At 43.1% G+C, this 27,500-nt stretch overlaps 2 protein-coding genes across 5 annotated transcripts in view; both read right to left on the bottom strand.

Moving 5' to 3' along the window:
* Positions 1-27,500, bottom strand: part of pag1 (phosphoprotein membrane anchor with glycosphingolipid microdomains 1) — a 136,447-nt gene that overhangs the window by 31,019 nt on the left and 77,928 nt on the right. The window lies entirely within an intron of this gene.
* Positions 11,455-12,603, bottom strand: LOC311061647 (kelch domain-containing protein 3-like; the record flags this gene model as incomplete). The annotated part of the gene is made up of 1 exon (XM_084080338.1): positions 11,455-12,603. The coding sequence occupies one exon, from the start codon at positions 12,601-12,603 to the stop codon at positions 11,455-11,457; it is 1,149 nt and encodes a 382-aa protein (XP_083936464.1).

Below are 27,500 nucleotides of genomic sequence, written 5' to 3'. Positions count from 1 at the left end.
GAAGAGAAAACGACACGGAAATGCCACCTCTGTGAGATCGTCACTCATGCAGGTGTCTCATTACGTATTCCCCTAAAAAAAAGTGCTTGAAGCATTTAAGCTCGTTGCTGTCAGGCAGAAACCTTGTATCTCATAGATCAACTTTTTATGAATTTATTTTTACGTAAATGAATGCCCTACTTTGCTACGCGGCCCTCACACCTACGTCGCACCGCCGATCCGACCAATATGTCATAATTACCAGTGGTGTAAAGTACATTTACTCAAGTACTGTACTTAAGTACAATCTGTCGGGAGCTCCTGTTACAACGTGTATAGTTAGGAATGTTAGGAATGTAAACAAAGACCAGGCATGCAAACAGGCCAATGGTGAAAAAGGTGACAAGTTTTTTAGGGGTACCAAACACGTTTTTAGGTGTACCAAACCCTTCGTGGTGCCCGGTGCTTGAACCCGGTTTGGTGCCCCCCGCCACCGTTTTGTCAACGGGGGGTATTATAATGTGACTCTTTACCTCCCCCTACAGGCTGGTATTATAATGTGACTCTCTACCTCCCCTACAGGCTGGTATTATAATGTTACTCTCTACCTCCCCTACAGGCTGGTATTATAATGTGACTCTCTACCTCCCCTACAGGCTGGTATTATAATGTTACTCTCTACCTCCCCCTACAGGCTGGTATTATAATGTGACTCTCTACCTCCCCTACAGGCTGGTATTATAATGTGACTCTCTACCTCCCCCTACAGGCTGGTATTATAATGTGACTCTCTACCTCCCCCTACAGGCTGGTATTATAATGTGACTCTCTACCTCCCCTACAGGCTGGTATTATAATGTGACTCTCTACCTCCCCTACAGTCTGGTATTATAATGTGACTCTCTACCTCCCCTACAGGCTGGTATTATAATGTGACTCTCTACCTCCCCCTACAGGCTGGTATTATAATGTGACTCTCTACCTCCCCTACAGGCTGGTATTATAATGTGACTCTCTACCTCCCCTACAGGCTGGTATTATAATGTGACTCTCTACCTCCCCTACAGGCTGGTATTATAATGTGACTCTCTACCTCCCCCTACAGGCTGGTATTATAATATGTTACTCTCTACCTCCCCTACAGGCTGGTATTATAATATGTTACTCTCTACCTCCCCCTACAGGCTGGTATTATAATATGTTACTCTCTACCTCCCCTACAGGCTGGTATTATAATATGTTACTCTCTACCTCCCCCTACAGGCTGGTATTATAATATGTTACTCTCTACCTCCCCCTACAGGCTGGTATTATAATATGTTACTCTCTACCTCCCCTACAGGCTGGTATTATAATATGTTACTCTCTACCTCCCCCTACAGGCTGGTATTATAATATGTTACTCTCTACCTCCCCCTACAGGCTGGTATTATAATATGTTACTCTCTACCTCCCCTACAGGCTGGTATTATAATATGTTACTCTCTACCTCCCCCTACAGGCTGGTATTATAATATGTTACTCTCTACCGCCCCTACAGGCTGGTATTATAATATGTTACTCTCTACCTCCCCCTACAGGCTGGTATTATAATGTGACTCTCTACCTCCCCTACAGGCTGGTATTATAATGTGACTCTCTACCTCCCCTACAGGCTGGTATTATAATGTGACTCTCTACCTCCCCTACAGGCTGGTATTATAATGCTACTCTCTACCTCCCCTACAGGCTGGTATTATAATGCTACTCTCTACCTCCCCTACAGGCTGGTATTATAATGCTACTCTCTACCTCCCCTACAGGCTGGTATTATAATGTGACTCTCTACCTCCCCCTACAGGCTGGTATTATAATGTGACTCTCTACCTCCCCCTACAGGCTGGTATTATAATGTGACTCTCTACCTCCCTCTACAGGCTGGTATTATAATATGTTATTCTCTACCTCCCCCTACAGGCTGGTAGGGCCTGTAAAAGGCCAATCAAAAAGAAGGCTATCAAATAAAACGATGATTGACCTTAAATCTAGTAAACAGCCATCATTTACACCTAGCTGTGAAATTGGGAAGCACCTGGGGAAAGTATAAAACATTCATTTACACAACAAACTGTTTTTTGCCGGTCAAAGTAAGATTTCTACACGTCAGGTAGAATGACTGTTGTATCAAAGCTAATTTACCCAGATCTAAAAATGTATATCATACATGTTGGTGAGTTGCCAATGGATAAAACCATGTGAATAATTTAGCAAAGACATTGTCTGAAGAATTATTCTAGCCAATGTGTCTAAAATGGTGGCTGTGGGGTAAAATTAACCAAATGCCCCAGGGTAATTGAGCTAAATATCCTAATATTAATCACTATTCATATTTTATATTATTTCTTTGCTACTCAAATTACGCTGGATGACCTTTAATTTGGATGAATATCTCATTTAAGAGAAGTTTGCAATATTATTATAATAATTGCAAATATTAAAAGGTTCTGAATAACAAAACTTTATTTAAGTAGCTTTGTATTGTTTAAATAACCGTTAAGAAAATAAATAAGACTATTTGCAAGGGAAATGTGTTATTAAATTATTTTTGATAAGTGAAAACATTATTTGTTCAAGTTGTTAAAGTTTAAGCTTTTAAAAACATTTTAGAAGTTGTATTTTTTTAATATTGTTTTTGTCATAGATGCTTACTCATAATTTCAATTGATAGAAGACATCCTGAAATAAGGGTAAGTGAAAAGTGGCTCAACTTATCCCATTCTCCCATAGCTGAGGGGGCTGTTAAATAACAACATTAAATCTACACCGTTTCAAAATCAAAGAATACAGTAAAGGTTTGGCAAAGCCTCGCTGAGCGCGCGTGTACGACACGTATGAGCACACGCGCGCGCGAGCACGCACACACGCGCGCGCGCGCACACACACACACACACACACACACACACACACACACACACACACACACACACACACAAGTTTGTAGCTGTACACACAGACACGACGTAAAATAACAACACACTCACCACTGCAACAGATGGTCTAAAGAACGGTATTGGTCCACAGTGCACGGTTTTCACGTTGTTAAAACGTTTAGCAGAGCAACTCATAAACTTATTATCCATACAAACATCTTCCCCAACACCGTGACCGCACCATAACAATGGCCAGCTAATGCAGCTGTTTCGTCAGCTAACGCAGGCTGCAGCTACAACTTCCTGAAGCAGGTTTTCAAAATAAGACTACCACTGATTAGTATCATGTATCATGATTAGTCAACTGAAGCTTTATTTTGGCGTTCGTCCACAAAAACAACCTTCCTATATCCAACCTTTGACAGTCTATATGTGACTGGCCGCTGGCGCAGCCTTTACAATCGACACGACCCCCCCCGACCCCCCCACCCCCCCACACATTTTCTCAACGGATCTGCACGATTCACACAAATGACCTATTTGGATTCAAAACGGCGAATTTCGCCGAAAAGTGACACTTTTGCATGCCTGAAAGACGCGTGGATCGGAAGTGGAGGGCTGAGGGCGGACCTAACAGCTAACATCCTGTTATCCACATTCTATAGGGAGGTTCCCCCAGAGTCAAATTGAAAGGGAAAGAAAAAGCAGAGGGCGCCTCTTTCCCCTTCTTTTTTACTATGGGTTCCCAGATGGTAGTCAGAGTGACGTAGCCGTAGTCATGCCTATATATGGGCGTATCAGGTTTTTTTATGGTTATGTCTGAGTCAGGGTGACGTGGCCACGGTCTGCCGGCTGGCCTGACCCACCGGCCCTCCCAGTAGCCAATGTTTATTCTAGAGGTTCGGCCACAAGAGTGTCACGCAAAAGTAGCAAAAATAGGCCATCTACAAGCTCATAACACGTTGCGATGCGACGCGGAGTGGAGCTTGTAGATGGCCTATTTTTGCTATTGTTACACAATAAACGTAAAAGTGTGTCTGTGGGTTTTATAAATATTTAACCAATGAAAAGTATTAGCAAGAGCTTGCGACTAAATTACTAAACTACATTTCATGCCAGTCATTCAGCACCCTGTTTGATTTGTCAAAATGCAGTGTGTGTCACCATTACGATCGCAATTGTATCAATGGCCTGTGGTCCCCTTGACATTTTCCTACTGTGGCCCTCAGGTTAAAGCTATTTTAGTATTCCTGCTGTAGATCTCGTTGCTATCGGGCAGAAACCTCTCATCTCATATTCAAACTTTTTGTGTTTTTTTTTGTATAAATTAAGGCCCTACTTCATCATACTACAGCATCACACAAAGTTTTGCGTCGCGTTTCGAGCTTGGAGATCAGCTACTTTGGCTATTTTCTAATTTGAGTCCTGAAAAGTAACGGTTTTGGACATATGAGGTTTCCACCCGACAGAGACGACCTGCTATTTTTGGCTAATATTCCCCCCAAGAATATGGATGCTGGGGTTCAAGTGGTTAACTGTTCTCCCCAGACGGTGTCATGAACAGTTGGATGAGGACCATTGCAGAGGGAGAGACGTACATTCTTATAATTCTTCCCGTAAAAAAAACGAATACATTTGGTGTTCCAACGAGCCAGAACACTCCCACAGTCCTTAGCAGTGTGGAAAAACACTCAGGGACCACCGTGGAAGATGCTACGATCAGCCAAAAGACCACTGTCATATATACTCTCTCTGTCTCTCTGTCTCTCTCTCTCTCTCTCTCTGTCATTTGGGGACTCAGGGGGTGGCAATAGGCTCTATGCACAGCAACCATATTGTGAAGACATTCAGATGTGTTACCAATGATACTAATGAAGGCTCTGTTCCATTCTGGTCAAACAGAGTCTAAAAATTGGGTCTAAAATTTGGGTCCAGGGACTCTCATGGTTCCTTAAGGGGTTTCCAAATGGCCCCTTACGGGTGACACTCTCAGAGTTCTGGGGGTCATGGACATTGAAAACTGTGCTACACTAAATGGAACAGAGCCTTCATTAGTATCATTGGTAACACCTGTGAAGGAAGTGATAATATGGCTGCTGTGCATAGAGCCTATTGCGATCCCCCTAGTTTAGTGGTTCTCAAACCTTTTTGTGTCAAGGACCCCCAAATTGTACTACTCAGGAACAATACAAATAGGGAATGCATGCCCCACCCTGTTATGCAATAGGCTACCCGTTATACCCGTTGTCATAATAGCCGTTGTCATAGCACCCGTTGTAAACGTCTGTGTCCCTTTCGTGCCCATACTGTATATGGAGATCTCTGTACAGTATCTGTCTGTCTGCCTGTGTACCTTTTATGCCCATATATGGAGATCTCTATATCTGTCTGTCCATGTCCTTGTATGCCCATGTATGGAGATCCCTTTTGTTATCAGTATATGGCCATAATGGCCATGCCATATGGGCATATCGGGGGAACCGGTGGTTCTGGAAAGTCCTTGTGCACTGGTCTGTGGAGAATGTGTAGAGAATGTCTGAAGAGACTGACTAAGTAATCAAATCTAATAAAAGTTTAACCATTCCATTGTGTTAGGGTCATTTTTGACCCATTTTCAAGTTTAAATAAGTAAAAAGTACCCTTTACATTTCTTTATTGGAACAAGACTTCATGATATCCTCAGAGACGCAGCAAAATTAATTACCACCATTTTTGTTAATTCTGATGGTCTTAAAAAAAAAGTGACACTTGTGGTGTCAGCGGGTCAAATTTGACCCGGCAGAGAAGTGTGGCTCAATTCACCCCAAATTGTCAATATTCAAAGTTTACATGTTTGAAACTTGAAACTTGTCCTCAATTAGCATTTGCTATCAGGAGTAAAATAAAGTTTGAGTTTATGAAAAATAAATGACTTTTTACCTTCTATGGCAGTGGTTCTCAACCAGTGGTCCGGGGACCACCAGTGGTCCTTGAGGGGGTTCCAGGGGGTCCCCAGCCAAATTAATAGTTAGGAACCAAATTGGCCCTGTAACTCTGAGAGTGTACAAATGGAGCCAAATGGACCCTCTCAGAGTTAAAGGAGACACCATGAATTTAAAAAAATAGATTTGATATTTAATATCATATGGTGTATGTCCCTCCCAATCAACACTCAGATATACTCATCCTAAGTCAATTCTCTCAGGCTTATAAAGCACTTTCAGCTGCAATACCAAAACGTCCTGTTGGGCAGAGGGGTGCTACTGAGCAGAATTGCTCAGTAGCACCCCTGTCAAAATACATGGGCAGAAAGTTTCGTGAGGTAAGCAAACTTGCCATTCTGAGATGGCCTGTTCAGACACGCCCATTCTCAAAATCTCTGAAATGAGAATGAATGATTGAATGTTAAAAAAAATTTTTTTTTGGGGTACAAGAGACACTGGGGAGCCCAAAAAATACCAAAAAAATAAAAAAAGGGAAATTCATGGTGTGTCTCCTTTAAATGAACACTAATGATGATGGTACAGTGTAGATCGGGACCCCCAAGAAATCAAAATGGTTGAGTCCCTGGTATATCTTCTCAAATGGGGGTCCGTGGGCTAATATGTGTTAATTTGGGGATCTTTCATGCGAAAAAGGTTGAAAACCACTGTTCTATGGTATACGGGTCCACTTTGACCCGCTAACACCACAGGCGTCACTAATTGCCAGACCCAAGGGGTCAGCCTACATGAGGCTTTGTCGGTCTGTCCCTTTTTCCTCTTTTCCTACCCAGCCAATCAGATGTCGGCATGACGTCACCTCGAGTATTTAACCACTAGGGGTCTGGCACATCCAGGTCTCCTGGTCTAGTTGCCAGACCCAAGGGGTCTGGGCTTACATGAGGCTTTGTATCCGTTTTCTCCATACTTGGGCATGGTCACTTTGTGGTCCGGCCCCAGCCAAAAAAGTCTGTCCCCATACATGGGCATGGTTACTTTGTCCTCCGGCCCCAGCCCAAAAACATCTGTCCTCATACATGGGCATAGAAGGGACACAGGCTGACACGTCATGTGAAGTCCGGCTTAGCCGTGACGTAAGTGCTCTGATCTTATAAAGTACTTATTCTGGGTCTGGCAGAACCAGGTCTCCTGGTCTTGTTTTAATAATGTTAACATTTTTTAAAGTTAAAAAACTAAAAGAAGTATTTTTTTCTTTTTTTGGAAGTGTGTTCTAATTATTATTCTTAATTATTCTATTATAGCTAGATAACATCATTATCCATTGTCTTCATTAAAGGAAATGTAATGAGTGAATTTTAACCTTTTTACAATTGAAAACGACATATATTGAAAGATGAAACCCTAACCTTAACCCAACATAATATTTTAAAAAAGTGTTTACATGGATATGAATGCATTACAAGTCAGCTATGAGGTGGGAGAAAAAAGATAAATGAACATTATTATTTTTTTGTATTTTGGAGTTAAATCACAGTTTAATTTGACCCGCTAACACCACAAGGTATCTAACGAAATGCAAGGGTTAATTTGACAAACCAATTAATTAATTTGTTTGTTTGTTCTATTAGGCTCGTTATTTTTTCTCTTCCTTTTATTTTTTATTTTGTTGTTGTCATGGCTGTTAGTTCCCACCTGGTGTTGTGTGGGAGTCCTGACTGCTCCATACCGTACTGAATAACTGCTAGCTTACATAATGTCTTCAGGCTTGGACTTAAGTGTAAGATCTGTGAATAACAACAGATGGGTTGTGTATGGTTTGTGTATCCAAAGATGATGATTTTATCTCCCACCTTGGAACAGAACATAGTACAATCCCAATCCGGTCCTTCTCCCTTGGGCTCAACCTTTTTCCAGGTGAAGGTATTTGGATTGAATTTCCACAGATCATTGAAGTCCTGTCTCAGACCATCGTTGTAGCCGCCAAATATGTACAGCTCTCCATTGTGGGCAAAGGATACATGATACACGTGTACTTCTGGGAGAAGCTGTGCAGAAGGCGTGCTCAGCCAGCAGTTGGTCTCTGTGTCAAACACTCTGACGCTGTTTAAGTAATATGTGTCCCCACCACAGCCCCCAAATACAAACATCTTTGTCCCGATGATGGTGGCAGAGTGACGGCATGAAGCAGGTGGTAGAGTTCCTCTGGTGTTAATTAAAGACCAGAGCATTGTGGTGGTGTCCAACTTGTAGATGTCATTAGTGTATCTAGTCCAGATCCATCCTCCATGTATATACATGACCTTCCCAGAGACACAGGCTGAGTGGCCTTTCCTCCCCTTCGGAATAGTCCCGGAAATCTTGGGTTTGAACCATCTGTGATTGTCAACATCAAATGCATAAAGAAGTTTGTCCTGGTATTCCCCATTGATGGCAAACCATGTGTCACTATACTCCATAATCTCACAATTCACTATCCCTCCCCAGATGTAGATTGTATCTCCTATAAGCACAGCTGTGTGGCCCCAACGCAAAGAGGGGACCTCGAGTGGACTACCAGTTGTCACTGGAGGCAACTTCATCCAGACCATAGAGACTGTGTTGAAGACATGCACATCAATCTGATCCATGTTGTGGGTCGTCCCGTGATGGAACCCTCCAAAGTGGTACACCATGTCCCCCACTGGCACTGCAGGAGAGTAAATCTTTCCAGTTTTTGGATGTGCCAGTTCTCTTTTCAGGGACACCGCCCAGTGCAACATTCTCTCTCTCTCTCTCTTTTCCTTTTCTGTGGGTCTCTGTCTCCTCCCTGAATTTGTCCGTTCTCTGCAAGTTACTTTTAGATCTCGGTGTGTGTATCTAAATAATTTATCTCAAGTATCTATGTGGCAATGTCACATTATATAGGCTACGGCTCTTGTCTGATGTCACTCACAACACATACCATTGGCATGCGTGTACAGTATAACAATGCCGATTTGCACTGGCGCAAACATTGTTCTCTTAAAATGAGATTTCCTATACCTGAAATGTTTAATATGAGTTCCTATTTATCAGTATCACAATGAAAACAGATTGTTCTAGTTTTTAGAGAAAAAAGTACCGCGTCTTATTTTTATATCAAGAGGCTACAGGCCTAGTCAGCATAAAAACTATGTATTAAAAACAACGTTACTGATAACGTAGTGTTAACTTTCATAGTGATAACCTTGCTTGCTGCTACGTTGTTATGCCATTTGTGCACCACTGTTAGGTCATCTATAAATCTGGGCCTTTGTGGATTGGCCAAGCTTAGCGTGATGTTTGTGCTAAACATCAAGTTTGGGTTAACGTCACAGGGCGTCCGGCACAAACGTCACGCAAAGCTCGGCACAAATGTCACGCTTAGTCCGACACGAACGGCACGCAAAACCCAGCATGGAATGTCTCACGAAGCCCTGCCTATCACTCAAAGAGTCTGACAGACTTACCAGAGAAGACTAGAACTGATGCCTCCGATGCCTCAGATCTCAGGATTCAAAAATCCTGTGCCTCCTCCTCAGGCCCGTTTAACCCAATAAGACCTGAGGCCGATTCTTATTAATGTCTTCTAAATCCTAACAGTTTTCTGAAAAACGTATGTTTCTATATCAGTGGTTCTCAAACCTTTTCATGTCAAGGACCTCCAAAATTATATGTATTTGGCCGCCGACTCCCATCTCAAAATATTTTGTTCCAGGGACCCCACAGAAGCAAAGATTTGGGTTAAAAATGTTTGCTTTAAAAGAATATAAATATATTAATGTGCACACATTTTCTCGATTTTTCAAAAATAGCAGATCTACAAGCTCATAGCGCGGCACCAAGTGCCACGCTATGAGCTTGTATACTATTTTTGGGGCGGTGTAGCCGCCCCCTATAAGTGAGTTTTGGACACCGACCAAAACATTTGTATACCCCCTAACCCTTCCATTGTTAATGCAAATCGATACTTTTGCAAAGTCAGCCAATCACATTACAGCTAGTGTCATCACCACTAACTGTAATGTGATTGGCTGACTTTGCAAATTCAGGACTGTGATTGGCTAGCGAAACACATGACATATGTGCAGCCCTATGAATAGCAGTATGGACTTTAAAAAAAGTCGTTTATCCTTTTTTTAAAGTGAGTCATGTTGTGATGACCACACACCGCCCACTTCACACTGGGTGTGATTTTTAGCGGCGCTAGCCGCTCTATACCTTTAGGTATAGAGCGGATATTAGCCCTCTATACCTGGCTTTTGCGTCAACGTTCTGATTGGTCAGGCTCGCCAAGGTTCTGATTGGTCCGGTCCGTCAACGTTCTGATTGGTCAGGTCCGTCAACGTTCTGATTGGTCAGGTCCGTCAACGTTCTGATTGGTCACTATTCATGACATCACTATGTTACTATTCATGACATCACTATGACTATTTAGTGCCACTGGAAGCCTTGAAATAAATTTACAGAGATTTAATATTGTTTCTCTAGTAGAAACACATATCTATGACAAAATATATCAAAGGCGCCGCTACCTTCACACAGGTGTGATTTTTCAATACCCAAAGTGTAAAATGCTTTTTAGCTCAAATCAAAAAATGACAGATGCGTTCCAGGTCTTAATGGGTTATAATCACATTTGAACTGGGGACCCCCCCCGAAATAATCATATATGAACAGGGGAGCCTCCAAAATAATCATATTTGAACTGGTGACTCCCCCACCTGACAAGCACTTGGAATTGTAGGAATTGAGGCATTACATTTAAGTTTGACTCGGTTCCACAGATAAATATTGTGAAAATATCTGTTCAAAATTGTTTGCCTCTTACTTATATTATTTGACAATTTGGCCAATGTTTGACCTCTTTTTGTAGTACAGTTTGTTGATTAGCCTACTTTTGATGCAGTAATGGTCTTTTTTCATTTAATTTTTTTTTTAGGTATTAAATATATTTTTTTACTTTATGGTCATCTGGGGACCCCCCCAAAATCATGTGGGGGGTCCCGGCCCACAGGTTGAGAACCACTGGCTTATAGTATGATGATATTATCATTCAAATCTTAGTGTTATGCCCATTATTTAGAGATCCACCTGCAATACCTTCAGGCCCATCAGTGGGCCCCAGCCCACAGGTTTGGGAATCACTGAATCAGAGTCAGTTTAGTTTCTCCCAAAAAGCACTTGAATAGGAAGGCAGGCAGACATTCATAACTAAACAATGATTTCTGTGTTCATGGTACAGATGTGCCACTTCAAAACTTCACACGTTACTGTTCTTTCCCTGAAAGTGCCCTGAAAATGCATTTTTTTCCTCCCTTTTCTGGCCTTAAAAATGCACTGTTTTGCCCCTGAAAAGAAGTTGTCACACACCCCCGTTTTTCCCTTCAACAGACATCCATATACCTGAGAACAAAAGAATGTGTGTTGAAGAAGGTGTCAGACTCATTATGAGGCGAAAGGTGATTTGAAGAGGTCCTTGACCAGTTGCTCAAATTAATTAGCATCATAAAAGCAGTGATCATCAAAATAATTCAGCATTTTAAATGCCCTTCTTTGTCCCTCTTAGTGCCCTGGGAATCCCCTGAAAATGTACTGTCTTGGCGATGGCAGGACATTTGAAGTTTTGAAATGGCACATCTGTAGGCTTATATTTCTTGCTGTTTTCTTTTCCCTTTCTTAGTTGACTTTTCTTTTGTTGATGTCATGGCTGTTAGTTCCCACCTGATGTTGTGTGGGAGTCCTGACTGCTCCATACCGTACTGAATAACTGCCAGCTTGCATAATGTCTTCAGGCTTGGACTCAAGTGTAAGATCTGTGAATAACGACAGATGGGTTGTGTATAGGTCGTGTATCCAAAGATGATGATTTTATCTCCCACCTTGGAACAGAACACAGCACAATCCCAATCTGGTCCTTCTCCCTTGGGCTCAACCTTTTTCCAGGTGAAGTTATTTGAATTGAATTTCCACAGATCATTGAAGTGCTGTCTCAGATCAAAGTTGTAGCCGCCAAATATGTACAGCTCTCCACTGTGGGCAAAGGATACATGACGTCCGCGTCCTTCTGGGAGAAGCTGTGCAGAAGGCGTGCTCAGCCAGCAGTTGGTCTCTGTGTCAAACACTCTGACGCTGTTTAAGTAATCTGTGTCCCCACAGCCCCCAAATACAAACATCTTTGTCCCGATGATGGTGGCAGAGTGACGGCATGAAGCAGGTGGTAGAGTGCCTCTGGTGTTAATTAAAGACCAGAGCATTGTGGTGGTGTCCAACTTGTAGATGTCATTAGTGTATCCAGTCCTGCTCCATCCTCCATGTATATACATGACCTTCCCAGAGACACAGGCTGAGTGGTCTTCCCTCCCCTCCGGAACAGTCCCGGAAATCTTGGGTTTGAACCATCTGTGATTGTCAACATCAAATGCATAAAGAAGGTTGTCCTGGTATTCCCCATTGACGACAAACGATTTGTCATCCTCCTCCATTATCTCACAATTCACGATCCCTCCCCAGATGTAGATTGTATCTCCTATACGCACAGCTGTGTGGCCCCAACGCACAGAGGGGACCTCAAGGTGACGATTCCTTCGCCAATTTGTCACTGGAGGCAACTTCATCCAGACCATAGACACTGTGTTGAAGACGTCCACATCAATCTGATCCATGTTGTGGGTCGTCCCGTGATGGAACCCTCCAAAGTGGTACACCATGTCCCCCACTGGCACTGCAGGAGAGTCAATCCTTCCTGTTTTCAGATGTACCAGTTCTCTATTCAGGGACACCGCCCAGTGCAACATTCTCGGTGTCTGTGTCTGTCTGTCTGTCTCTCTCTGTCTCTCTCTTTTCACCTGTCTTTCCCCTGTCTTTTTGTCTCCTCCCTGAATTTGTCCGTCTCTTCTCTGTATACATCACTTTTAGATCCCTGTGTTTATCTAAATACTTTATTTCAATGATCGCTGTGGCAATGTCACATTATATAGGCTACAGCTCTTGTCTGATGTCACTCACAACACATACCATTGGCATGCGTGTACAGTATAACAATGTCGATTTGCACTGGCGTTCTAATCTGCAAACATTTCTCACTTAAAATGACATTTCCAACACCTGAAATGTTTAATATGAGTTCCTATATCACAATGAAAGAAGATTTTTTTAGTTTTGAAAGAAACATCACACCCAGTGTGAAGTGAGCGGTGCCTTTGATAAGTTAATTATATTAAACCCTATATGAACTAGAGGAACAATGTTAAATCCATGTCCATTCATTTCAAGGCAGCTCAACAGCGCCACTTGAATGTAACACTGCTGTAGTGCCCCATACGGTATTCGTGCAATTTAGATATATTTAGTTACTTTGAAGCAATTTCTAAGGATTTTATTAACTTTTAAGTAGTTACACTTGAGTGATGAGTTACTTTTTACTTCTTCTTTTACTCGTTTTAAGTACATTTAAGTATTTGTACTCATTCATTCATTTGTTTGTGGGCTTGCTGTTTTCTTTTCCTTTTCTTAGTCATTTATATTTTGTTGTTGTCATGGCTGTTAGTTCCCACCTGATTGTGTGGGAGACCTGACTGTTCCAGACTGTACTGAATAACTGCTAGCTAACTAGGATTTAAAGGGATATTTCGCTTTAAAAAAAAATGTTGGGTCATTTTATCGTCTACTCAGGCTTCCTATACAAACCCATTATAACTTCAAACTCCAGTTGTAACACGTTAGATTAATCAAAAACACCTGTCCTTGGTTCTGGTGACTCATCCTGTCCTCCTAATACGTGAGGGGGCTGTGTTTTTTCGGGGGGAAAAAACATTTATTTAATTAAAATATGTTATTGTATTAAAAAAATCACACCCAGTATGAAGTGGGCGGTGTGTGGTCATCACAACATGACTCACTTAAAAAAAAGGATAAATGACTTTTTTTAAAGTCCATACTGCTATTCATAGGGCTGCACATGTGTCATGTGTTTCGCTAGCCAATCACAGTCCTGAATTTGCAAAGTCAGCCAATCACATTACAGTTAGTGGTGATGACACTAGCTGTAATGTGATTGGCTGACTTTACAAAAGTATCGATTTGCATTAACAATGGAAGGGTTAGGGGTATACAATGCGTTGTAGACTATTGGCCAATCACGGTGCAGGATTGGTCGTGTCCAAAACTCACTTATAGGGGGCGGCTACACCGCCCCCAACATTTATTTTTGAGGTCTCCTCACGTCAGGACAATGTCAGTCACCAGAACCAAGGACGGGTGTTTCCAATGAATCTAACATGGTTAAAATGGAGTTTGAAGTTACAATGGGTTTGTATAGGAAGGGTGAGTCTGATAAAATGAATATTAAATATCTAAATACTGAATCAAGCAACTTAAAAACTGCCCGGGGCATAGCCGTGGGAAGTAGGGGTGCTGAGGGGGCTGCAGGACCCCCTAAAAAGAATGTATGAGAAAAAAAAATCAATTAAAAAACTATATATTCAAAAAAATATTAAAAAACATTTTTGCATAATGTGCCTGTTGTTGTTGGTCGTTATTTGGGGGGGATTTAGTGCAATATGAGTTCTGGAACCGAATTAACCGAATTAAAGTAAAAAAAAAAAAAAAAAAAAAAGGAACAAACCTGTAAAAAAGACGCACATTTGCACGCTCGTGCATGCGGGTCGTGCATGCACGACGCATGCGGGTCGTGCATGCACGACGCATGCACGACCCGCTGAGTGCATCTCAATCCATCCATTCATTCTCTCTGTCTCTCTCTCTTTCTCTCATCCTACATTCTCTCTCTCTCTCCCTCCCTCCCTCCGTGCGTTCAGGGAGTGAAAGACAACAGTGTAGCCGTGGAGCGAGAATAATTTGCGGTGTTTCGCGCCATCGAAAATAGCAGGACTGGAAAAGCCATTTCAGGCGGAATGTGCTTTAAGAGGAAGAGTTTACACACACACACACACACACACACACACACACACACACACACACACACACACACACACACACACACACACACACACACACACACACACACACACACACACACACACACACACACACACACACACACACACACACAGAGAGGAGCTTGATCCTGGGCCCTGTGACAACATATGGCACCGGGTCCCTTTCTGTTTATTAACCAATGAAAGCTATGAACCGGGGCATCTTTTAAGGGCCCTTGGATTCCTGGCATTTCACCTCTATCTAGAGCCAACGCAAGCGCACGCACACACACACACACGCACACGCACACACACACACACACACACACACACACACACACACACACACACACACACACACACACACACACACACACACACACACACACACACACACACACACACACACACAGGTGTGTATTACAATACTTGTGAGGACATCAACATTTTAGGACAGCATTGAAAATAGCTGAAAATAGCAGAACAATATAGCAGAAAATCTTTTCGGTGTGTGATATTGCCGCACATCAAATTATTTAACCACTTTAACCATTATTTTATACAACATACCTTTTTACTGAAAACTTTTAGGGTTTAAAAGACATTCGTAAAATCGGCCTCAGGTCTTTTAAAATATATATATTCAAAGATTTGCACAAATTGTCACGATTTTTTAAAAAAATAGCAGAGCGCTATGAGCTTGTATATCTGCTATTTTTGAATAGCCAAAGAAATCTAAAATAACACACATGCGTTCCCGGATTGAATGGGTTAATAGGGAAAACTCTAACCCTAGGATCTAAACCTGACCTCTAAATGAGTATTGAAAATCGGAAAGTAAAAGTAGCTGTAGAAGTAAAAAATACCAACACAAATAACTTAAGTACATCACTTGAGTAAATGTACTCAGTTACTTTACACCACTGACATAAAAGACATACAGCAGTCACGCAGCAATACGGAGACAGGCAGGGAGACAGCTGCCGAGAACCGGGGCGCTGCCAACCTTCTCAGTTCTCACACAAAACGCCACAGGTGTTTTTTTCCACGATAATAATTAATAATCTCCTTTTTTTGGAGGCATGTCAACGCTTGCGCGGCTCTGGACCGTCTGCCAGAGGTCACGCTGCGTGCGGTACGACGGGAGGTCAAAGGTCACGCTGCGTGCACTAGGGCTTTCACGACTAGAGATTTTTTTCTGGTCGACTAAATTTGACCCAGTGGTGGTCGACTAGTCGAACTGTACCTTTAAAAAAAAAAAAAAAATTGTTTGCCATTGTTTTAATGCCATTACTATTATTATTATCCTCCTGCCTTTATTTTTATGCCGTTTTAAGGGAAGCTCTTCTGGCACAGCAGCACAACAGTGTCTCCAAGGATCCTCAAAATGTTCCTAAAAAAAAATAAAGGCAGGAGGATAATAATAATAGTAATGGGCCATTATACTATGGCATTAAAACAATGGGGGAAAAAAAAAAAAAAAAGTACCAACAAGGTCGACTAGTGGTTATACTAGTCGACTAGTTGGTTAAAGGCCTAGCGCACGGTACGACGGGAGGTCAAAGGTCACGCTGTGTGCGGTACAACGGGAGGTCGGCGCACGCGCGCTCGGAGACGGACCTCAGCGGCTTCTGTATGCTGCGACGGGGAGGAGAGGCTAAAGTGATGACTGGAGTTTTATCAGCAATGCGGGGCAATTTGCAGTTTGTGCATGGTTTGCAGCACAGCTCCTGAGATGCCATGTGATGGGGTTTTCCGTGGTATAAAGGAAAGCATTGTTGCGGAAGGCATTGTATGCAAAAAGCACTCTGACTCGCTGTGATTGCCTATTACCTTGTAGTACTCGCATTCACGCACGCACGCACACAGACACTCTTGCGTGTCATGCACAGTGGTATAAAGTAACTAAGTACATTTACTCAAGTACTGTACTTAAGTACGATGTTGAGGTACTTTTTGCTTTACTGGAGTATTTCCAGTTGTCTGTACTTTTACTTCTACTCCATTACATCTCAAGAGGCAAATATTGTACTTTTACTCCACTACAATTATTTGAAATCTTTAGTTACTAGTTACTTTGCAGATGTACGTTATTACGTTATAAAACATACATGAACCACTTTAGCCCTATTTTATACCTAGGCTATTTGAACATAGACGATCGATGCTAACAAGCTCACAACGCGTCGCATCGCGACGCGCTGTGAACTTGTAGATCTGCTATTTTCAAACATTTTAGTACTTTTACATTTCAGTACATTTTGATACCAATACTTTTGTACTTTTACTCAAGTCAATTTTTAATTCCGGACTTTTACTTGTAACAGAGTACTTCTACATTGCAGTATTGACACTTTTACTTAAGTAAAACATTTGAGTACTTTTTCCACCACTGGTCATGCATGCCTGTGCACACAAAAATGCACCAAAAATGTGCACATGCAGTGAGTGAAACAATTCAATACTGGTGCCTGAATTGCATTAGCGCTGATTGTTGATGACGAGAGCTTAAAGCCCAAATGATGAAGCCAGGCCTCCAGTCTATACTCTGAACTCCACAGAGTCTGACAGACTCAAACGTTCTATGCCTGGACAAACTTTAGCGGTCTAAATTATTGCAAGCCTACGGCCTTCTCATCAACTCGTCCTGAAACAAATCACCAAACCCAAACATTTGCCCTGTGTGCGTGTGTGTGCAGCCATAAGCAGCATAATCGTCACCGTCGGGGTGGAAAACACGTATGTCCAAAACCGTTACTTGTCAGGAAGGGGGATGGAACATTTTTCAGAAACAGTGAAAATATCAGATCTACGAGCTCGTAACACGAGCTCGTAGATCCCCCTGGTACCTCGTAGATCCCCCTGGTACCCCCCCCCCCCCCCCCCCCCCCCCCAAGGACCCCTGGGGGTCCCCGGACCCCACTTTGAGAACCAATGGCGTATAGTGATGAAAAAAAAAAAAAAACCCACACAAAGTTGAAATGTGGGGAAATATGAGGTTTCTGCCGCGACGCTATGCGGCGTGAAACTCTCTCTCTCTCTCTCTTTCTGTGAGTGAGAGCGTTCCTCCCATCAAGTGGACTCTAACAAGCTGTGAACTGCCTCTCGTGTCATTTCCATTTCACGCTGCCTGCTGGTGTGTGAGGAGTGTTATATATATACGACAGCTATATAAGCGCTCGCCGCCAGCGACTGCATGGGGAAGTGCTGCCTTTTGTCGTTGCTCTGCCCTGGGGGTGTCGCCATGGCGACACATGGGCGACGACGGCGGGGGGGTCCGTCTAAAGAGACCGAAGGTTCCCAAACGTTTCAGGCCATTATCCCCCCAAAAGAATCATTATGAACAGTACTTTTACTCCACTACATCTCAGAGGCAAATATTGTACTTTTACACCCCACTACACTTATTTGAAAACTTTAGATACTAGTTACTTTGTAGATTTTGATTATTTATTACAAAACCACTTCAGAACTATATACATTTCGGCCATTTGAAAATAGCCGATCTACAAGCTCACCATGCGTCGTGATGTTTTACACGTTTGAAATCTTTGTGAAATGGGACGTTTGGCATAATAAGTACTTTCTACTTTTGGTGCTTTAAGTACATTTTGATACCAATACTTTTGTACTTTTACTCATTTTGAATGCCGGACTTTTACTTGTAACAGAGTATTTCTACATTGCAGTATTGATACTTTTACTTAAGTAAAAATCACCACTGGCGATAACCCCAACCCCATTTAAGAAAAAAGAAAATCACACCCAGTGTGAAGTAAACGGTGCCTTTGATGAGTTTGTTTCATTAAGCTACTGTAAATATGAACTAGAGGAGCTACGGTATGTTAAATCCCTGTCTATTCATTTCAATATGCTGCTCAACAGTGCCACTTGAATCAAATCACAATCAGACGATGTTTCCTGTCACGGTCCGCTCCTCGGGCCGTGGACTTTGACTTTATACTTAAAGCTTGAATGCCCTATATGGTCATGGACACTTTTGGCCGGTTAGGCCAACGTTATTATTTAGACCTTGAATGCCCGTTTATGGTCGTGGACACTTTAGGCCGGTTAGGCCTAAAGTGCATACTGTATGTTTCTGAATACTTCTCGCCTTATTTGTATATATGTATTGGTGGTTACTGTTGCCTTCTGCCCTGATGTTGTGTACCTTATTTTGTAGTCTTGTTTCCTGTCTGCCTTGTTATCGCTTCCTGTCTTGTCTCAACAGTTTGTATTTGTGATTGTTCTCCACCTGTGTCCTGTTGTGCCCCAGCCAATCCCTGTGTTGATTGTAGCTTGTGTTCACCTGTGTCCAGTTAACCCTGTGTCTATATATACTCCCCTGTTTGTTCAGTTCTTTGTCAGGTCGTCATTTAGTGTCAAGTGAGTTATGTACTGTGTGTTGGCTAGAAGCCTTTCTGTATTATTGAGTCCTAGTATTAGTGTGTTGTTCTGTACTTAGGCTGTAAGCCATCAGTATTTTGAGCCCTTGTTTTGCCTGCCCCATTTTATGGGAAGTTTAAGTTTGGTTAATAAACCTCCAGAACTTTGATTCCTGCCTTGTGTCGTACTGCATTTGGGTCCTCTGAACTCGCACCCTGACAGTTTCCTATTTTCCTTTTTCTTGTTGCCGGTCATGGATGCCAGTTCCCACCTGATGTTGTTGGGCAGTCCTGACAGCTCCAGACCATACTGAATAACTGCCAGCTTGCACAGCGTCTTGAAGCTAGGAGATAAGTCTAAGATGTACAGGTCATTGGGTTTGTCTCTTGCAAAGATGATACGGTCTCCCACCATGCAACAAGGAACACAACACAACCACCAGTCGGTGGGCGGGCCTTTGCCTGTGGGCTTAATCTTCTTCCAGGAGAAGGTCTCTGGATCGAATTTCCACATGTCATCGAAGACCCAGAGACCACTGCTGTGACCACCAAATGTGTATATCTCTCCATTGTAGGCGAAGGCTGAATGACCACCACTGCGTGCTTCTAGACAACATCTGCGCAATGCAGAAGGCTTGTTCCGTGCAGAAGGCGTGCTCAGCCAGCAGTTGGTCTCTGTGTCAAACACACTGATGTTGAGATTGGAGTACGATTCGCCCCCAAATACAAACATCTTTGTCCCGATGATGGTGCAAGTGTGACCTGCTGGGTCATGTGCTGGAGTACCTCCGACGTTGATTAAAGACCAGACCATTGCGGTGGTGTCCAACTTGTGGATGTCATTAGTTATTCCACGCCGCCTGTACCTGTATCCTCCATGGACATACATGACCTTCCCCAAGGCACAGGCAGAGTGGCCGTGACTGGCCTTTGGAACAGTCCCAGAAACCTTGAGCCCGAACCATCTGCGGGCGTCGACATCAAATGTGTAAAGCACGTTGCAGTATTGCTTTAAGTGAGGCCACCCCCCTCCCCAGATGTAGACGATATGGTCTATCAGCACAGCTGTGTGGCCCCTGCGTCTGGAGGGAACTTCGGGGGGACGTGTCCCTCTTCCGGTTTTCACCAGGGGCAAAGTCGTCCATCTCAAAGACACCGTGTTGAAGACGTTCACACCAATCTGATGCTTGGCGCAGTTGGTCTGCCCATCAGGGGACCCCCCAAAGGAGTACACCTCGCTCCCCACTGTTACAGCAGCATGACAGGACTTAATGATGGGGTACAGCACCGGATGAACTTCCTTTGGTCCTTTGTCTTTGGACACAGTCCAGCGAAACATCACTCTTGTATTCTCTCACTCTATCCCGGTCACTGTTTCTCTATCTGTCTCTGTGTATCTCTCCGAGGTGGGACGAAGTCACTGTTTTGCAGGTGCAAGTAAGTCTCAACACTTTGCTCTCGAGACCCGCGTGAATCCCTCTGTCAAGACAGGCAAGTCCCAAGTAAAGTCCAAGTCCTAAACGTTTTGTTCTCACGTCCCAAAACAAGTGCTAAGCTAGCTTGAAGGCACTTGCAAAGACTTGAAGTCTCAAGTCAAGAGAGGGTTAAAGTCAAGTAAAGTCACAAGTAATTTATTGAATTCCAAGTCCAGTCTCAAGTCCACACCTCTGCTCTATGTATCGCTTTCTCCGTGTCTCTGCGTCTGTGTCTGCTTCTGTCTCTACAGACATTTTGCAACAGCATTAATGAACTGGTCTGACATCACAAACTGTTGCCACACACGCCTATCAATGCCGATTTATACACATACAAACATTCTTATCTGCACTCTTTTAGCTGTATCCAGGAGGGAAGGGGAGAGGGGTAGTGGAGAGGGTAGTGCGAGGGGATACTTTATTGTAATGGAAACGCTAGATATTTTGATGCGGTGCCGTGCCGTGCCGTGCCGTGCTATGTCATGTCGGGCCGGGCTAAAGTTGCAGTCGAAATGCTCTAAAGTGTGGTCCATGGTTCATTGAGGGCGTTCCAAAACTCTGAGAGTGTACAAATGGACCCGTAAGGGTCCATATGGTTCCATTTGTACACTCTGAGTTATGGGGGTCCTTGAAATTAAAGTTTGAGAACCACTGTGCTAAATGTACTAAATGGAACAGAGCCTTAATTAGTGGTAAGGCCTGTGTAGGAAGTAAGGAAGATAGGCCCAATTTTGTCCCAATATGGCTGCTGTGCATGGAACCTATTAAAAGGGAAAGATGCCAGCACTTATGTTGTGTCCCTCGGGGACATATCTTAGTTTAGTTTGTAGGACGGCATCACGTTTCAGTTCTATGCCTTTGTCAGCGTAATCAGGTGACATGGTGACACACATAGCCAATACTCTAAACTGTATGTGTGCGCATACAAGTACGCACGCTTCATGGACAAACAAGCACATGCATAAAACATACAGTACACCGTGGGCTATGTGCGCTATGAATTCACAGAGCACAGTCGCACATAATCATGCGTGTGTGTCTATGCGTGCTCACACACACACACCTGTGTGTGTGCACGCATAGACACACACACGCTTTTTGACCACCTCATGACCTGAGCATATGGCCATTTTGGATGTGGGGGGTTGAGAAGACAGTGTGTGTGTGTGTGTGTGTGTGTGTGTGTGTGTGTGTGTGTGCGAGTGTGCGTGTGTGTGTGTGTGTGTGTGTGTGTGTGTGTGTGTGTGTGTGTGTGTGTGTGTGTGTGTGTGTGACAGAGAAAAATGAAAGAGAAAGGGTGGGGGGAGGGACGACAAGAAGAAAACTGGAACAAGGAACTGAAACAAGACAGAAGAGGAGAGAAAGAGAGAGAGAGAGAGAGAGCGAGCGAGAGAGAGAATTAGAGAAGAAGAGGAAGCAAATTAAATGTGAGATAGGCAGTTGTGACCCACACGCGCGCACACACACACACACACACACACACACACACACACACACACTCTGACAGACACACCCATCTCTAGGGAACACTAATAGAATAGCAGATTCCCTTGAGGCCACTGCAGGGTGAGAGACCTGCCCTGATAGGAGACAATACACACACACACACGCACGCACGCACGCACGCACGCACGCACACACACACACACGCATGCATGCATAATACGACCAAATTCCTCATCATCAGGTGTAGGACAGTAGGAGTGTGTGTGTGTGTGGTGTGAGAGAGAGAGAGAGAGAGAGAGAGAGAGAGAGAGAGAGAGAGAGAGAGAGAGAGAGAGAGAGAGAGAGAGAGAGATGAGAGAGAGAGAGAGAGAGAGAGAGAGAGAGAAGAGAGAGAGAGAGAGAGAGAGAGAGAGAGCACAGACCCTAATTAAACTGTCGCTCTTAATCAAGAGAAGAAATCCAGGTCGCCATGGTAACCCTGTCCCATCCTCAGGGTGGATGGTCACGGCTCCCTAAAGCCGCACACACACACACACACACACACACACACACACACACACACACACACACACACACACACACACACACAACACACACACACACACACACACACACACCTCCCTCCTCCAGTGTGTCTGCTGGAAGCAGCACCACACCTTCACACATCTAGTTTGTATATCGTTGCTGTCCAGGACAAACCCTGTAACGCCATAATTCAACTTTTTACGTTTTTTTTTTTTTTCAAAAAATAAATGCCCTATTTGTCGAACAAAGGGTTTTGCGCAAAGGTTGCCAAAATAGATGATTTTGCCCCCCTCGTTACTACATCCTTGAGTGTGAGAGTTTCAAAACGGTTCACTCAACCTAACCGTTGCTGTCGGGCAGAAACCTTTTATTTCCATAATTTATTTTTTAGTGTTTTTTTCGTAAATGAATGCCTTACAAAAGTAGCAGATCTACAAGCTCAAAACGCTGGCGCGAAGCACACACACACACACACACACACACACACACACACACACACACAGACACACACACACGTTTTGTAGATCTGCTACTTTAAATGCTTTTGAATTTGAATCCTGAATATTTGGAAATATGACGTTTCCAGCCGACAATAAACAATATATAGCTAAATCTAAAATGACACAGGTGTTTTTTTCCGGTTGTAATGGGTTTAAACAATATCTCATTCTTTTGCTATGATTATCTGCTTTCATATATAAAAAAATGAAACATGCTTAAATGCTCGACTAGCTATTTATAAAACCCAGCCACATTATGTTCAGAAGTACTATATGTTCTATGAGGTACGCCATCTTTCCAGTTAGCTTCCATTGTAATTTACTCTTTATACTCGATCACAGATGCTATTCGTGATTTACGATTAATTAATTTGTTCAATTAGTATGCTAATAATTGCATTGATGCTATGCTATCCTACATGCGTACTGACATCACAGTACGGTGACATCATAGAGTAGTCTCCCAAGTGCTGTGACAAATGAGTACCGCAGGAGTTACTAATTAAGTACTAATGAACTTGGTCAACCACACAGTTACTGGTTGACTAGGGGCCCTAACCCTATAACATTAACCCATTGGTTGACTAGGGGCCCTAACCCTATAACATTAACCCATTGGTTGACTAGGGGCCCTAACCCTATAACATTAACCCATTGGTTGTCTAGGTTCATTCAGTGTGTAGAGGAGTGTGTTGTAAATACTGTGAGACAGACACACTCACATGGTTGTACTTTCTGTACCATGTGTTGTTACAACGACAGCTGTGTCCTTCCATGACCCCAAATTACTGATTGAATGCGTGCGTGCGTGCGTGCGTGCGTGCGTGCGTGCGTGCGTGCGTGCGTTTGTATGCACGAGTGCAGTCTTGTGCGTGTGTGAGTGAGCAAGTGTGCGTGTGTGCTCTCGTGCTGCGCGCGTGTGTGTGTGTGTGTGTGTGTGTGTGTGTGTGTGTGTGTGTGTGTGTGTGTGTGTGTGTGTGTGTGTGTGTGTGTGTGTGTGTGTCTGCAGTCCACAGTTAATGTCACATGGTCCACGGGAAATAAGCATTTCCTGCTGTCTTCTCTCTCTCTCACACACATTCTCTCACATTCACCCACACATTCCACTCACCGACGACTAGGAAACCGTGCAAGGCACCAACCTGCTCACCAGGAGCATTTAAGGGGTTCAGGGTCTTGCTCAAGGACACCTCGTCACCCCACTGGTGAAGCATTTATTTTTTTTGGGGTGGGGGGGCACCGAAAGGTGGTCATAGCCACGGGCACCACAAAGGGTTAATCCGGCCCTGTGCACGCGCACGCACACACGCACACGCACACGCACACACACACACACACACACACACACACACACACACACACACACACACACACACACACACACACACACACACGGTAACTCGAATGGAGAATCAAAGGCATGTAACCTAATCCAGGCTTAATGTTCACTTAACCCATTGATACCTGGAACGCATCTGTGTCACTTTAGATGTCTTTGGCTATTCAAAAATAGCAGATCTACAAGCTCATAGCGCGGCACCGAGTGCCGCGCTACGAGCTTGTAGATCTGCTATTTTTTGAAAATCTTGATTTTTTTTTCAAAAAACTGTTATGATTTTGATTTTTTTTAAGAATCGCCTCAGGTCTTAATGGGTTAACAGAGTAAGTTGTTGCTTAGTGATGTGATTTGTAACGCTGCCCTCAGTACATTTGGCTCCACAGCTTGTTTGTTTAGAAATCAAAGGGAAATGGAAGCATCATGTGATCTACTAAAGGCAACAACCTAAAATAGGCACGGATTTGCGCTTGGCACCGTCTGGGCCGTTTAGCCTCAATTCCTTTTTTATATCAACCACTTCCTGGTTCCAAACTGACATGCGGTACACAGGAGAAGAAAAACTTACTTTAACCACTTAAAACATAATGGTTGAGCGGAGTCCCGCAGGGCTCTATGCTAGTATTTTCAGTACTGGTTCATCCCTCTCTCAGCTTTTTTTTTTGAAGACCCCCATGGTGTCAAGGATAAACATAAATATATAGGGTTTAACCACTTCACTCACTGAGTGCCAGAATTATTTCTGGCCAGTGCGATTTTTTTTTTTAAGTAAAAAAAAAGTGCTTAGGAAGCGAGATACAGCCTTTTTCAGTTATAAGTTAAACAAGGAGTGGATGGAGCTGCAAATCTTCAGATAATGATATCTTGGGTTCTGAACATTTTTTTCTTTTTTTTAAGAAAAAAATATGTTTAAATTTTTTTTAATTTTTTTTTTCAAAAACACGCCAAACACGTCATTGGCACGTTGCGCCATAGCGGTAAAACACGTCAAACATGTCAATGGCACTCAATGGAGTTAAACCCCAGCATCCATATTGTGGGGAAAGCTTTTTGCTGAAAATAGCCCATCGACAAGCTTACGTAAGCGTGTCGATGGGCTACAACTCCTCTACGTGGTTAAAATACTGTATCCACCATATCAGAGAGTATGTATTCCCCAGCCTTAAGGTGGCCATACACTACGAGATAATCGGGCTAAAAAACAACCCTCCCGAGTATCGGGGGGGCGTGTCTACCCCAGCCTAGATCGGGGGCGAATCTCGGGCATAAACATCGTCTAGTGTGAGGGTTGAAAGATCCAATCTGAACCCTCCCGAGTTGCTCACAAGACGATCGCGGCCACTCCGATCACGTTCAAAATAGTTTGATATTTCGAGTGAAAACCCCTCCCCTCGGGTGAACCCCCCCTCCCCCCTTTTTTTGTCATCATCAAAATCATTTAAAAAAATGTTTGATATTTATCTGGATCGCTACTGAACACCTGGCGCGGGTCGGATCGAGAGAAATACGGCCGCTGTTCCAACACCGCAATGACACACACACACACACACACACACACACACACACACACACACACACACACACACACACACACACACACACACACACACACACACTGGCGCGGGTCGGATCGAGAGAAATACGGCCGCTGTTCCAACACCGCAATGACACACACACACACACACACACACACACACACACACACACACACACACACACACACACACACACACACACACACACACACACACAGTTTATGTAGGATGGACAACCATGTGCAGCTGCGGTGGATCCATGTTTTATATTAAAATACATTATTTTGATAATGATTTTATTATTTTCATTTTAAAATATGGACTGACAGTCCTATAGGCTATTATTATATCTATAATGTCCATAGAGAATATATCCCCACCTGAAAGATGCTTATTAAACTTTATAACTTGCCTGGTACCATTCCATGCTTCATCTTGCCGTCTAAAATTATATTCCTTGGCTTGCAAACATCCAAAACGTGTGTAGCCGATGAAACACAACGGCTTTGCATTGATGACACCAGGTATAAGAAAGTCATGAGCGCACTGGCCAATACAAACTAATAGGCGAGTGCGCTCTGGTCTATGGCTCTGGTGCGCAATTTCCGAACGCACTGCTGCTGTCAAATGTGTCCATATTCATCTTTAAATGCCCTGTTTTCAGCACTGTCTGTCACATATCTTTTATACACTTTTATACTGTTTATACTTTTGGATAGTGTCATTTCTCTTGTTAACTAGCAGATTAATGTTTAGCGATCTCAAGCAGTCTGTCTCTCCATAAGTAGCAGCTGCAATCCATCCAGTAACGACCAATTTATACTTCGACGTACAACGGTCAGTGCATGGTGGGAAAAGTACTCAGATATTTTACCAAAGTAAAAGTATCAATACTGCAATATAGAAATACTCCGTTACAAATAAAAGTCCGGAATTCAAAATTTACTTGAGTAAAAGCACAAAAGTATTAGTATCAAAATGTACTTAAAGTACCAAAAGTAAAAGTACTGTTTGAAAATAGCAGATCTACAAGCTCACAATGTGTTGCGATGCCATGCATTGTGAGCTTGTAGATCTGCTATTTCTCAAATAGCCTATGTAGGCCTATAAAATAGGGCTAAAGTGGTTAATGTATGTTTTATAATATATAATTGATAATAGCAAAGTATCTAGTAACTAAAGTTTTCAAATGATTGTAGTGGACTTGTAGTACACATTTTTTACCGTTGGGGTGTAGAAGTAGGCCTAATACAATAGTACTGAAAATTGGCAATACTCCAGTAAAGTAAAAATACCTAAAAATTGTACTTAAGTACAGTACTTGAGTACATGTACTTTGTTACTTTACACCACTGACAACGGTGTTGCGCTCCGAATATATTCAATCTGCGCTGCCTGCAGTGTGAGCTTGTGGATTTGCAAAGCGATCCTGATGAATCATGCTTAACTAGAAAAAGTGCTTCTCGGAGCACAGGTCTCCGCCAGGTCAGGTACGTTATTCTGGCCTCCTGGTGGCGCTATAATAGGCCAATGTGAAAAGGGTGCCATTTATT

The sequence above is a fragment of the Gymnoscopelus microlampas genome (assembly GCF_963454915.1).
Source record: "Gymnoscopelus microlampas genome assembly, chromosome: 15".
Lineage (NCBI taxonomy): Eukaryota > Metazoa > Chordata > Actinopteri > Myctophiformes > Myctophidae > Gymnoscopelus > Gymnoscopelus microlampas.
The sequence above is the reverse complement of the archived record's forward strand: the minus strand, read 5'-3'. Positions and strand labels throughout refer to the sequence as shown.